General features: G+C 39.2%; 1 protein-coding gene and 1 long non-coding RNA gene across 2 annotated transcripts in view; one reads left to right on the forward strand and one right to left on the reverse strand.

Moving 5' to 3' along the window:
- Positions 1–12,743, reverse strand: part of PCNX2 (pecanex 2) — a 285,897-nt gene that overhangs the window by 146,157 nt on the left and 126,997 nt on the right. Inside the window, exon 17 of the mRNA XM_082718946.1 lies at positions 12,244–12,340. Within this exon, the coding sequence (XP_082575072.1) occupies positions 12,244–12,340 (97 nt within the window). The remainder of the gene's footprint in view (positions 1–12,243; positions 12,341–12,743) is intronic.
- LOC309858066 overlaps positions 1–12,743 on the forward strand; it is a 38,301-nt gene that overhangs the window by 22,120 nt on the left and 3,438 nt on the right. The window contains exon 2 of the long non-coding RNA XR_014308030.1: positions 1,358–1,431. This is a non-coding gene — a long non-coding RNA (uncharacterized lncRNA). The remainder of the gene's footprint in view (positions 1–1,357; positions 1,432–12,743) is intronic.

The raw sequence follows: 12,743 nt of genomic DNA on the forward strand, positions 1-12,743 counted from the left end.
TCTTGTTTTTAAAATTAAAATGCGGCATTCTTGCAAGTCGTACTGCTGGCTTTCTGAGTGAATTAGCACCCAAAGTGATGGGAAGAAATCAGAAAGACAGCTTAAATGGAGTAATAATAAACCTGGAGCCATATGATGAAAAAATCAACACTCCTGGTAAAAGTAATTAATAATACAGTGAAGAGGGGCACCTGGGTGGCTCAGTTGGTTAAGCGTCTGACAGCTGATTTCAGCTCAGGTCATGATCTCAGGGTTGGGATCAAGCCCACATCAGGCTCCACACTCAGCAGGGACTCTGCTTAAGATCGTCTCTCTCCCTCTCCCTCCGTCTTCTCTCCCCTCTGCCCCTCCCCACCTCATGTGTGTGTGTGTGCACATACATACACTCTCACTCTCAAATAAATAAAATCTTTTAAAAATAATAATACAATGAAGAGATATATTCTCAATGTCCATTTATCTGCTAAAGTTGTTCTATAATTCACATACAGGTATTGAATATGAGAAGAGTCATAGAGTGATAAACTAACTTCTAGATTTATTCTTAGTAATGGTATAAATAATATGGCTAAAAAGTGGTTAAGAATTTCCCTGATTTTTAAGCAGGGCAAATTATTTTTTGGTTTTTTTTTTTTTCATTCTGAATCTATAAAATTTTTGTGATCACAAGGTTTTCACCAGAAATTTACTATTAATGAACGGCCAAAATTTAGGTATACTTTTATTGCAAAGATTTACAAAAGGCCAGATTTTCCTGAAGGAAAGATCTGTATAACTCATTGAATCTTTAGGCTATGAAGAGAAGTTAACTTTTCCTTCCTATTTCTTACTGACATGGTTTTATGTCACTTAAAAACTACTGACTGCTAACCCAGAAGGAAGATAAACATTTTCTCAAATATTCTAATTTGAATCCTGCCTAAGGCAAAGTGGGCCATCGGGGCAACTTCTGGGAAGAGGAGGGTTACATTTCTGGGTTCCTGAAAGCAAGAGGGAGAATGAGCTCTGGTGATGGTTATTTTTTTCACAGTTGGATGACATATGGGAATTCCACTGATTTTTGTCAGAGTCATGAGTATCCGTTGTAAATACAAATGACTGCAGGGCCTTTTTTTATTCAAATGTTCCTCCTGCCCATTTCTTTTCTGTATTGTATTTTTTAAGCAGGGCTAGGGAGATAAGCCTGACATACAAAACCCTGCATGTGTATAAAGAATACCACTTGGTGAGTTTTGACATATGAACGTCCCCATGAAATCCATAATCATAATTAGGGTAGGTAGCACAGCCATCATGCCCCCAAGTTTCCTCCCCTAACCTTTCCTAACCTATGCCCCCTTGTCTCCTCTGTCCACAGGAAACCACTGATCGGCACCATCACGATGGTTTATCTCATCCCTAGAATGGGATATAAGTGGAATTGTAGAAAATGTATCCTTCTCTGATCTGGCTTCAATCACTCAGTGTCATTATTCTGAGAGTAATCCACGTTGTTGTCTGTATGAATAGGCCACCGCTGTTTATAGCTGAGTAATATTCCTTTGTGTGCACACAGCTGTGGGTAGACATTTGAGATATTTCCAGTTTTTGGTGATTACAAATAAAGCTATGAATATTCATGGCCATGTCTCTGGACACGTGCTCTTATTTCTCTTTGTAAATGCTTTCAGTAGAATGGTTGGAACACATAGTGGGTTTATACTTAACTTCTTAAGAAACTGCCACACAGGGGTGCCTGGGTGGCTCAGTCAGTTAAGCAGCTGCCTTTGGTCTCCGGCTGTGATCCCAGGGTCCTGGGATTGAATCCCATGTCTGGCTCTCTGCTCAACAGGGAGTCTTCTTCTCCCTCTCAGTCTGCCTGTCTCTCTGCTTCCTTATGCTCTCTCTCCCTACCCCCCCCCATAAATAAGTAAATAAAATCTTTTTAAAAAAGAAAGGAAAATAAACTGCCACACGGTTTCCCAAAGTCATTGTAACCTTTTTGCATTCTCACTGGCAGTGTGTGAGAGTTCCAATTACCCCATACCCTTGCCTACCCTTCGTATGGTCAGTAATCTTGATTTTAGCCATTCCAGGGTTGTGTAGTGCTGTAACAGCTCCCAGAAAAGGACAGTTTTATCCCCTCAGGAACATCTGGCAATGTCCTGATACATTTCTGACCACTATATTTCAGGAAGAGGGAGAGTGACCTTGGCATCTGGTGCATAGAGGCCAGGGATGTAGCTAAATGCCCTACAATGCACAGGACAGTCCCTGACCACAGAATTATGAGGCTCAGGATGTCAACAGTGAGGCTGAGAAACCTTGATGTAGTGCTAATTATAGCTTTAATTTGCATTCTTCCAATGACTAATGATGTGGACCATAATTTCACACACTTAGTTTTTTAAATACCACTTATAATAGCATAAAAAATATAAAATACTTAGGGATAAATTTGACAAAAATGTACAAAACCTGTACATTCAAAACTACAAAAACCTGCTGAAAGAAACTCAAGAAATAAATGGAGAGATATACCATGTTCATGGATTGGAAGATTCAGTCAGTATTACTAAGAAGTCAATTCTTACCAAACTGATATACAGATCCAGTGGAATCCTAATCAAATCCTAATAGGACTTTTTTGTACAAATTGCTAAGCTGGTTCAAAAATTACTTGGAAATGCAACAGTCTGAGAAAAGGTAGAAACAACTTTGAAAAGGAAGAACTAACTTGGAAGATATATAATATCTGATTTCAAGGCTTATGACAAAACCGTAGGAATTATGAAGAGATGGTATTGGAGCAAAAATATATCTAGATCAGGAGGACAGAAAAAAGAGCCCAGACGGAAATATATAAAGTCAAGGGATTTTAAACAAAAGTGTCAAGGTGAAATGACAGCTTTCCCCTAAATGAGGGAAAGGTAATTTTTCAGCAAATGGAATTGAGCAACTAACTGGACAGCTATCTACAAAAAAACAAAACAGCAACAAAAAACCCTTGACATTTCCTTCATGTCACATATGAAACTTACTTAACTCAATGTACATTATAAACTGAATTTAAACTATTGATTTATCAAAGAAAGCATAAGGGGAAATCTTAGTAACCTTGGGTTTGGCAAAACTTTCTTAAATAGAACATTAAAATGTGGAATTTTAAAAGAAAAGAAGTCATTAAATTGGAGTTCATGAAAATTTTAAACATTTTTCTCTTCAAAAATACATTGTTACAAAATGAAAAGGCAAGCCAGGGACTGAGAAAAATAATTGCAAAATATATACCCAACAAGGAACTTCTATCTATATTAATATATAAAGAACATTAAAATAAGAAAATAAATTTAAAATAAAAAAATAAATTTAAAATAAGTTTAAATTTTTTTTAATTTAAAAATAAGAAAAAGGAACTTCAGAAATCAATGATAAAAAGTCAAACAATTTCTTTCCATCTCCATTCTCAGCTGCAAATAGACAAAGTTTTGAAAAGACTCATCACCAAATATGATGGCAAAAGGTAATTATTGAGATTTTTCAAGTTAGTGTTAATTTTTTTAAAGATTTATTTATTTATTTGAGGAAGGAAGAGAGAGAACAAACAGGGGAGAGGAACAGAGGGAGAGGGAGAAGCAGACTTCCTGCCAAGCAGGGAGCCCGATGTGGGGCTCGATGCCAGGACCCTGGGATCATGACCTGAGCCAAAGGCAGACACTTAACCACTGAGCCACCCAGGTGCCCCAAAACTACTTATTCTTACAAACCTTTCTTTTTCTTGTGTATTGAATTGAGTGTCTTAAATGCAGTACCATATAACAAACATGATAATATTATCTTTTTAAAAGCAATCTTGAAAACCCCCGGACCTCAGAGACTGTTCTTGTGTCCTGCAAAAAAGCCTTTAATACTGTAAAGATTTATAATTTTGGTTTTCTAATGACTTTGATGATTTTAATATATATTACACATCTCTGTTACTGAAAGATGTAAGAATGTCTGAGGTTTTACTTTAGTTTTGTTATATGAAAGGAGAATTGCTGGTGTTGCCTTTCTTCTCCACATGCTTGAAGGCTAATAATTCCAAGTCTCTTGAATTACTTATTTAAACAACAGGTTTAGAATCTTCGCTTCATTTTGAAAAATATCCTAAGTCTTAAAAGTGAACCACAGGATGTCAGGTATTGCAAAAATCAGTGTACAAAGTATTTGAACAAAATGCAAATTTAGGTCTCTGCAAATTTTTAGTATGAATAAATGTTTTCATTATAGGATAACATAATATTGCAGCCCTCTACAACACAGAGAAGAAAGGAAATAGATCATTTGTGATCATTATATCCTGACACTAACAGCATTAGCATTTTTATGCTTTCTGGGCCAGTATTCTTGCCTGCGAATGCTGAGGCATGGATCTAGCTGTCATTATGATGTGTGTGGGATTATCTGTGGATATTTTATAAAGGTCTGATCATAGTTTACATGCAATTTTATACATTTTTCAACTGTACTTTCTTTTGTAAGCACTATCTGTATGTATATTATTATAAAACTTACTAATAGTCACTTAATGACGAATTTTTTATCTTGTGATGCAATAAACATACACACACATACACATACAAACAGGGCCGTAGTGGAAAGGCAAAACATTAATTTCACAAATGAAACTGAATGTGCCATGTTTAGGCAAGCATTTCCTGACCGCTAGGTTATTAGATTGTTTTCCACGTTTTACCATGATGAATTATGCTGCAATCATGATCATTATGCACCTAAATCTTTTTTTCCTATTTTAAGTTCGTTCTCTAGAAAAACTCTGACAAATCAATTTACTATATTATAGGTTATGAATTTGAAAATTCTTGACAAATTATGCTTTCTCAGATGATTCTAATAATTTACACAAATATAAACCATATAGAAATCTCATCTTGTCCCAGTTGGCAATATCATTATTTTATTCTGTGCTGACTGAGTGGACAAAAAGAATGCCATCCGGGGCACCTGGGTGGCTTAGTTGGTTAAACTTCTGACTCTTGATTTCAGCTCAGATCAGGATATCAAGGTTGGGAGGTGAAGCCCTGGGTTGAGCTCCATGCTGGGTGTGAGGCCTGCTTGAGATTTTCCCCCTCTGCCCCTCACCCCCAATCATGCACATAAACGTTTTCTCTCTCCCCCCAAAAAAATCTAAATTTATTTTACATTTCTTTCTGTAAAAGTAGGGTTAAATATAATTCCCACAATTACTTGCGAATATTTTATCTCTAAATGAAATATATACACGTATATATATCATATGATTAGAGTTTGAAAATTAAACTGTGAGTTGTTAGTATAAGAAATATATTTAACTTTGTCAAATTTGCAACGAATATTTTAACAAATTATTTAATTTTATTGCCTTTAAACCTATAGACGTTTAAAAGTTTTATGTACTCACATCTAACTGTGTGTGTATGTGTGAGTGTTTTATTTATTTTCATTTTATAGATTCCAAGCCTGGAAAATTATCCCCTTTCTAGTATGTGAATAAATGTTTGATTTTATTTCATACTTTTTTGAAAATTTCTTTTAAATTGTTAAAATTGTGGTCCAGGCATATAAGAAAGTGGTTAAAATATGTATGTACAATTTAAAAAATAATTATAACGTGAACATCTCAGTAACTATCAACTGATTCAAGAAATCTAGCTTTCTAGTACCTAAGAAATTCCTTATCTGGCTCCCTGATCACAAACTCTTCTTTCCCCTCTTGGGGGCTCCATATCAACTTCCTGGACTGTGGTGAAAGTAAGTTTCTTACTCTTTGAACAAGAATGATTTGCTCCTTGTGTACACAAGGTAAGCAGTTTGGCTCGCCTATTTTCACCCAACAGATGGCACCAGATGTGTCCTGCTTCCTTTGTTCAACATTACGTTGTGGCTAAGACTCACCCCTGCCATTGCGTGCATGTCAAGTAAGCAACACTGTTGCGTTCCACTGTTGGTGCCATTTCCAACGGCTCCAGCTTAGGGCCCTTATGAATAAACGAGATGAGGAACAATCTCATATGTGTATTCTGGTACAAAAGTGCAAGATTCACTCCAGGGTAAGTATCCAGAAACAGAACTGCTGGGTGTGCTGTGTGTCTTCAACTTTATGATAGCTAATTGTTTCCCAAACAGAAACACTAACTGTACTACCATCAACAGTACATAAGAATTCCCTTGCTCTACAGTATTGTGGGAACTTTTCATTTTCCGTTAGTCTAGGAAGTATGAAATGGTAACTCGGTGTGGTTTCAGTGTAGAGTTTCCTGATTATTAATTAGTTCACACGTGTATTCATGGTTTGGGGTGTTTTTATTTCCTACCTTGTGAAGTGTATTTTGACCATTTTTAATTGAGATATCTGGCTTTCTTATCGATTAATAGCAATTTTCATCTCAACACTAGTGCTTTCTCTACTACATATATTTAAAAAATCATTTCCCATTCTGTGTATTATTTTTTAATACTCTTTTTGGTTATTATTTGATAAATCAAAGGCCATAACTGTAATGAACTTCCATTTTTTTTTTTCTTGTTTGAAAAAGTCTTTCCACCTTAGAATTATCCAAAAGATAACTTAGGATTTTATTTATTAGGATTATAAGCACTTTCAGGTTTTCTCATCTCAGTTGGTTGTATAACCCATCTGGAAGTGCCACACAGGAGTCCTATTATGTTTTGTTACTGATGAAGAACTCTTTTTTATCATCCCATTTTTCCCTCTGTACAGAGTAGGAAGTTACGTGCTGCGTTTCTACTCCTTGAGCAGTTACACTAAACATTCCAACATACATCCTTCACGTACCACAGTTTTGAGCTAATCCATAACTTTGTCTCCTAGACATTACTAAGAATTTTTAAGACTTGTGTCCACTTCTCCTTCCAGCCAAAGTTGTAGGTTATCCTCTTCTTAGGGGTTTATACACTTAACGTTTGCTTAAATTTCTCTTTGCGCTTTCATGAAAAAATTAGACTTTCCATCTGAGACCATCTGTAGAATGGTCTCAGCATTACGTTTAGTGAGAGTCTCTCAGCTTCCTTTTGCCTAAAATACTTCCATTTTGCCCTCCTTCAAAAGAGATTTTCACTGGGCCTAGAATTCTACCTTGGCAGTTACTTTTTTTTCTGATTTAAATTTTTATTTTTTATAAACATATATTTTTACCCCCAGGGGTACAGGTCTGTGAATCGCCAGGTTTACACACTTCACAGCACTCACCAAAGCACATACCCTCCCCAATGTCCATAACCCTACCCCCCTTCTCTCAACACCCCCTCCTGGCAGTTACTTTTTTTTTTAACAGAACATTAAATACATCAGACTTCTGCCTTCTGTAATTGATTCTGATAAGGGAGATTTTGTTTGTCATGCATTTGAATGTAATCTGTTCGGTTTGACTGCTTTAGGACAGTCTCAGTCCTTGGTGTCTGTGGTCTCACTATGGCTTGTCCCCTGTGGATTCTTACATTTCCCTCTGCTTGTCTTTCACTGGGATGCTTGAATCTGCAGATAGGTGCCTTTCATCACTTTTGGAAAATTCTCAGATAGGATCTCATCAGACATTGATGATGTGCTGGTCTCTCTCGCCCCCTGCTTCTCTGAAATTCTGATTAGTTTTATGCTAGGTCTTCTTTCTTTCACATGTCTTCATCTTTATTTTGTATTTCTTAGTTGTTTGTCAGTGTTATATCCCTGGATACTTTCTTCTTTTAGTTCATTAATTCTCTCATCAGGGGTGTCTAATCTTCCATACATGTGTCCGCGTGTGCATGTGTGTGTGTGTGTGTGTGTGTGTGTGTTGTTTTGTTCAGCTGCTTCATTTTCTGGTTTTTTAGTTACTATATCATTTTATTATTTTCTATTGTCTTTAAGTTTTACCTTTCATTCCGTTAAACAAAGTAGGTATAGTTCTTTTAAAATACGTGTCTAGGGGCACCTGGGTGGCTCAGTCAGCTAAGTGGCTGCCTTTGGCTGGGGTCATGATCCCAGGGTCCTGGGATCGAGCTCCTTGCTCAGCAGGGAGACTGCTTCTCCCTCTGCACTCTGCCCCCCCCACCCCCAACACTCATGCTCTCTCAAATAAATAAAATCTTTAAAAATAAATAAATAAAATAAAATCTGTGTCTGATAGTTCCAGTATGTGAAGTACTCAAAGACCTATTTCTACTGGTTCCTTGTTTCCTTGTGTAGTTAATTTTTTTTTTCTTTCTTATTGAGAGCTGCTCATTTTCCTTAGAAAACTGGTTTGGGAAACGTTGGAGACCTAGGAGGAGCAAATATTTGGTTTTGCCCTGAGGTGCCTTTTCCAGTTCGCGGCCAGTTCAATCTCTAGTCATAAATTTAGGGGTTTTGTGCCATGCAGGTGTTAGAACTGGGACTGAAAACCCGAGGCAGATCACAGCGCCTCCAAGGTTCCATTATTCTGCTCCACACCGAGGCCCATCTGCTTGCATTCCCCTGGCACTGGGAACCGGAGGGATTTCTTCTGGTTCATCGTACCTCCAAGGGTGGGCGCTTCGGGGATCCAGCCCTGTGAGCACATGGTCTCCCATCGTGCACCCGCCTGGGCAGCCTTGGGCTTTGGTTTCTTACCTCCCTTCCCCCTGCAGCTTGCGGGTTGACAACTGAGGCTCAGGGACACCGACCGCCCCCCCAGCCCCACTCTGGGCAAAAGAAGCTTCCTGCTCTGCTTCTTCCTGGTTCCCCTGTTCACTCAAACTTTGACTTAATAATTCCTTATCCTTTTGTCAGTTTTTTCTCACACCTAAGGACTTTTTATTTTTTTTTTGTATTTTATTCAGAATTTTCAGTTTTAATCAGGAGAGAGTTTGGTTATAATAATTCAGTTTGCCATAGACTCAGAGATGGAAAAGTCTCATTTGATCTTTGTCTTTCTAACTTACATTGGTGTCCGGTGACGGATTGGCACATAGAATTTGTTTCTCCTTCCCACTGTTAACAATGACCTCGACACCATACATTGATTAATCCATTCTTGATTGTGACATTTAATTTTCACATAATACATTTGTATTAATAATTGGCCTCCTTTCTGTGTTTTACTGGTTCACTGATCTCATTCTGTGGTCTTGGATGTGTCTCATTTTTTTTTCTGATTACTCAATCTTTATAATATACTCTTAAATCCCCAAGTGTTAAGTTCCTCTTTCTTATTATTCTTTTTCAGATTAAAAAAAAAAAAAAACTATTATTAATGGCTATTCTTCTAAATGAACCTTAGAATAATTTCCCCAAATTGTGAATATAATTCCTCTGGAACTGTTTTGAATGATATTAAACCTATAAGTTTATTAGAAAGAATTGTAATTTAATAAATCTCAACCTTCCTACCCCAAATCGGGTTATGTCTATATATCACCGCTTATTGGGAACTTCATTTACATTTTAATAAGCTGCGGTGGTTTTCTTCATTTCTGACACTACTTGTTAAAATCACTCTTATTATCAATTCATATATTTTGTTGCCATTGTCAGTAGGATCATGTTTTCATTATATTTCCTAAGGTTATTTCTAATGTGTTAGAATGCTCTTGCTTTTCTAAATTTCCTTGTTTCTGAGGGTATTAGTGAATTCTCATATTGATCATAATTAATTTTAATAAACTTTTCTGTGCATTCCACATGTATACAATAACGTAATCTACATTTTTTTTCTTTTAGGACTTAACACGAGCCAGAACTTCCAAAATAATATTCAATAACGTTAATGTTTTGGTTCCCTATTTTATTGGTAATTCTAGACACGTTTAACTAATCAACTGGCGCTTGGCACATTGAACACTTTAAATCCATTGTGACATCTTATGTAGTACTTCATGTTCTCACCCTAAAAAGAAGCTTTAGAAGCCTTGGCCCCACACTGCACAACATAGCAGATCTAGACAGCATGGCCCCCCAAAAAACCAGATGATTCAACTAATGGTTAACAAGAAGCTGTTTGAATTGTACAGATAAAAATGAGGCTGTTTGTTTTGTTGTTCTGTCTATTTTTTGTTTCTAGGACCTGAGAAAAAGATCGAATGGAAGACACATAGACAAATGGGTGAAGAGGGTAGAGACTGGTGAGGATGGGTGAGGACAGAAACAGGAAGACCAGGCTCCTAAGGCCAGGGGATAAGGGGACACTGAGCCAGGAGCGGAAAGCTGACATTGCTGTTAACTACAGCATGTTGGTAATGAACTGAGTGCGTAGCTGGCCTTGTACATATGGGCATGTATAGGACCATGGATGGAGTGCTGGGCACCTCTATTTCTAGATCGAGGTTCCTCAAAGCTCAGTCTGTGGGGACAGTCTTGTAAACATGCAGGTTCCCAGGCCCCACTGCAGGCCGAATGCATTGGAACAGGAGGAAGGGCTGGAAACCTGACTTAAGGAGGCTCGTTAGGGGCCACACATGTGCAATATGAGTCCTTTAAGATCTTTCAGAAAAAAGAAAGAGAGAAAGAAAATCAGAGACAAGAAGGGAAAGCTTGTAACTGCACTGAGCACAAAAGGTTTTATGCACCAAACTGTAAAAGCTGAATCTGGCAGTTCTGTTAAAATATTTTTATTAGACCAGAAGACTTTCCAGCGCAAAGAATATACACATCACATTAGATTACCTACAAGGTGTGTGCTCTGCATTACACAAAGCGTGTCCAAGTGATGAAAACTCACTAAAGCTAACGCTTCGCTCACCACATCTACTCATCCTAATGAAACACCAGCAGCATCTGCCAAGCAAATTGCTTGTCGATTTCATCGCTATTCGTACATCATTTTTCAATGGAATAAATCAGAAAGCATCGTCATCATTCATGAAATCAAGGAACATCTGGGGAGAACAGTTTTTCTCAGACTTCCACGGGAGAACTTTCGTGTTGACATCAGGCCATTCCCTGGCTTTTAGAGAAACTGACCCAGCAGTGACAGTTTGACCTTGCCAAATTTCCTGGTGTCAGCTTTAGAGATCAGGTTGCTGATGCTATCTATGCTTCAATCTCAAATGTGTTCCACCCTTTTTAGCTGCCATCCCATCAGCCCCATAGGTTCACCTACCACCCTGCTTTGCAAACATACTGCTGCTTTTAAAATTCATGATCCACGCCCTTATTCATAGTGACCTCCCTTTGGTTCCTTGGTGATGGCAAAAAAGGCCCTTCAACCTCCAGCTTCCCCTCCAGCCGCATTCAAAGGCACCTGGCAGCTGAGTCTGAATTTTTTACCCTATTATCATGTTGACTGAGTCCTGAACATTGTCTTAAAATTGCGGACTGCAGTTTAACTTGTCTAAATTCAATGCGATGTAGTAGGCGTTGGGTGCTGGCACCGTGGAGACCAAGCCGGACAGACAGGCCGTTCCTGGCTGGAGGAGCATGGGATCCTTGGGTCATTAACTTCTGTTCTGTTGGTCTGCTCTTCCTAATAAAAACACAGGACAAGCATGCCTGCGAGACAGCAGTCCGGTCTCTGCAAGCTCAACACGCACATGCCTAGGAGAGTACATCATCAAGGAGCACTTACTTTTCAAAGGAATAATGTTTGGGAGTTGATACCAAAGAGCTATCCCTGCTCCAAGGCTTTCTGAAACCGCCCTCAAGCCATTGTCCTGGTAGACAAAGAGCAGTCTTTGTGTTCTGTTCCTACTTCCTTCTTTCATTCTTTCCTTTCACTTCGCGGGCTTCAATCACTGTCAAGGCTCTCATCTCCCACATCCCAGATGTTAAGTCTTAAAACCCAAGGGCTCCTAATGAAGGCTGTGCAAAGTTCAGCCCTGAACATGGGCAGAGTATGGGATCTCAGCTTCAGGCTGAGGCAAGAAAGGGTGGAGGGGCTGCCCGGAGCACATCAGGAACAAGCATGGCAGAAGGTTTCTCTGAGCGGCTCAGACTGGTCCACACTGGCCTGCCGCTTGCTGCCAGTAGGGGGCGGAGTGGAGTGACCTTGTTTCCCTGGAGCAGCCCAGCACCCGCCATCCACTGAGGACCCAGAGAGCCCAGGGCAGGCACAGTCATTGGCCTCCCAGAGGCTCAAGAAGCGGCCACACACTCCAGGCAGCTCCACCGTCCCTGTGTCATGTGGGCTACAGACCAAAACAAGGCCCCTCTTCCCACACTGGTGACTCCTTCCTGACTGGGGGAGCCCCACTGAGGACCTGAGCTTTGCCCACAAGTTTCCACGCCAGGTTGAGCAAAACTCTTACATGCATCATACAACACAAGTATCTCACCACGGACTCCTGCATCTTCTTGGGGAGAGGGTCTGCGGCCAGCTCTTCCAGGCTTGGGTGTAAAAATTTAGGAAGCAATCTACAGGGAATAAAGGACCTGAAAAGGAGCAAACGCACAGCTGTTACTATTCAAAGTATGCGTGTACTACAATGTTTGAGTAAACCGCCTCTCCTGACAGCTTCCACTCCCAACTTCCTGGAAGTTCCCCAACTTCCTTCCACTTCCACTCCCTGCTGACAGCAGCAGGGGCTCTCTCCTTTAACCAATTCATAATAAAGGAAAAGAGGTACAGGTCAAGTCATCACAAATATCCCGTTTGGATTTTCAGATTCCCTCCTCGTGAGAGTCAAGTCCGGGGTATGGGTACCCTGACTGCCAGCAGCTTAAGCTCACAGAGACTCTGTTTCATCAGCCCACCAGCCTTCAGCCTCACAAAAAAAAAAAAAAAAAAAAAAAAAAAAATGGCAGCAAAATGCAACACTTCAGCAAAAATATTTGA

Source organism: Mustela nivalis, assembly GCF_964662115.1.
Source record: "Mustela nivalis genome assembly, chromosome: 2".
NCBI classification, from domain to species: Eukaryota; Metazoa; Chordata; class Mammalia; order Carnivora; family Mustelidae; genus Mustela; species Mustela nivalis.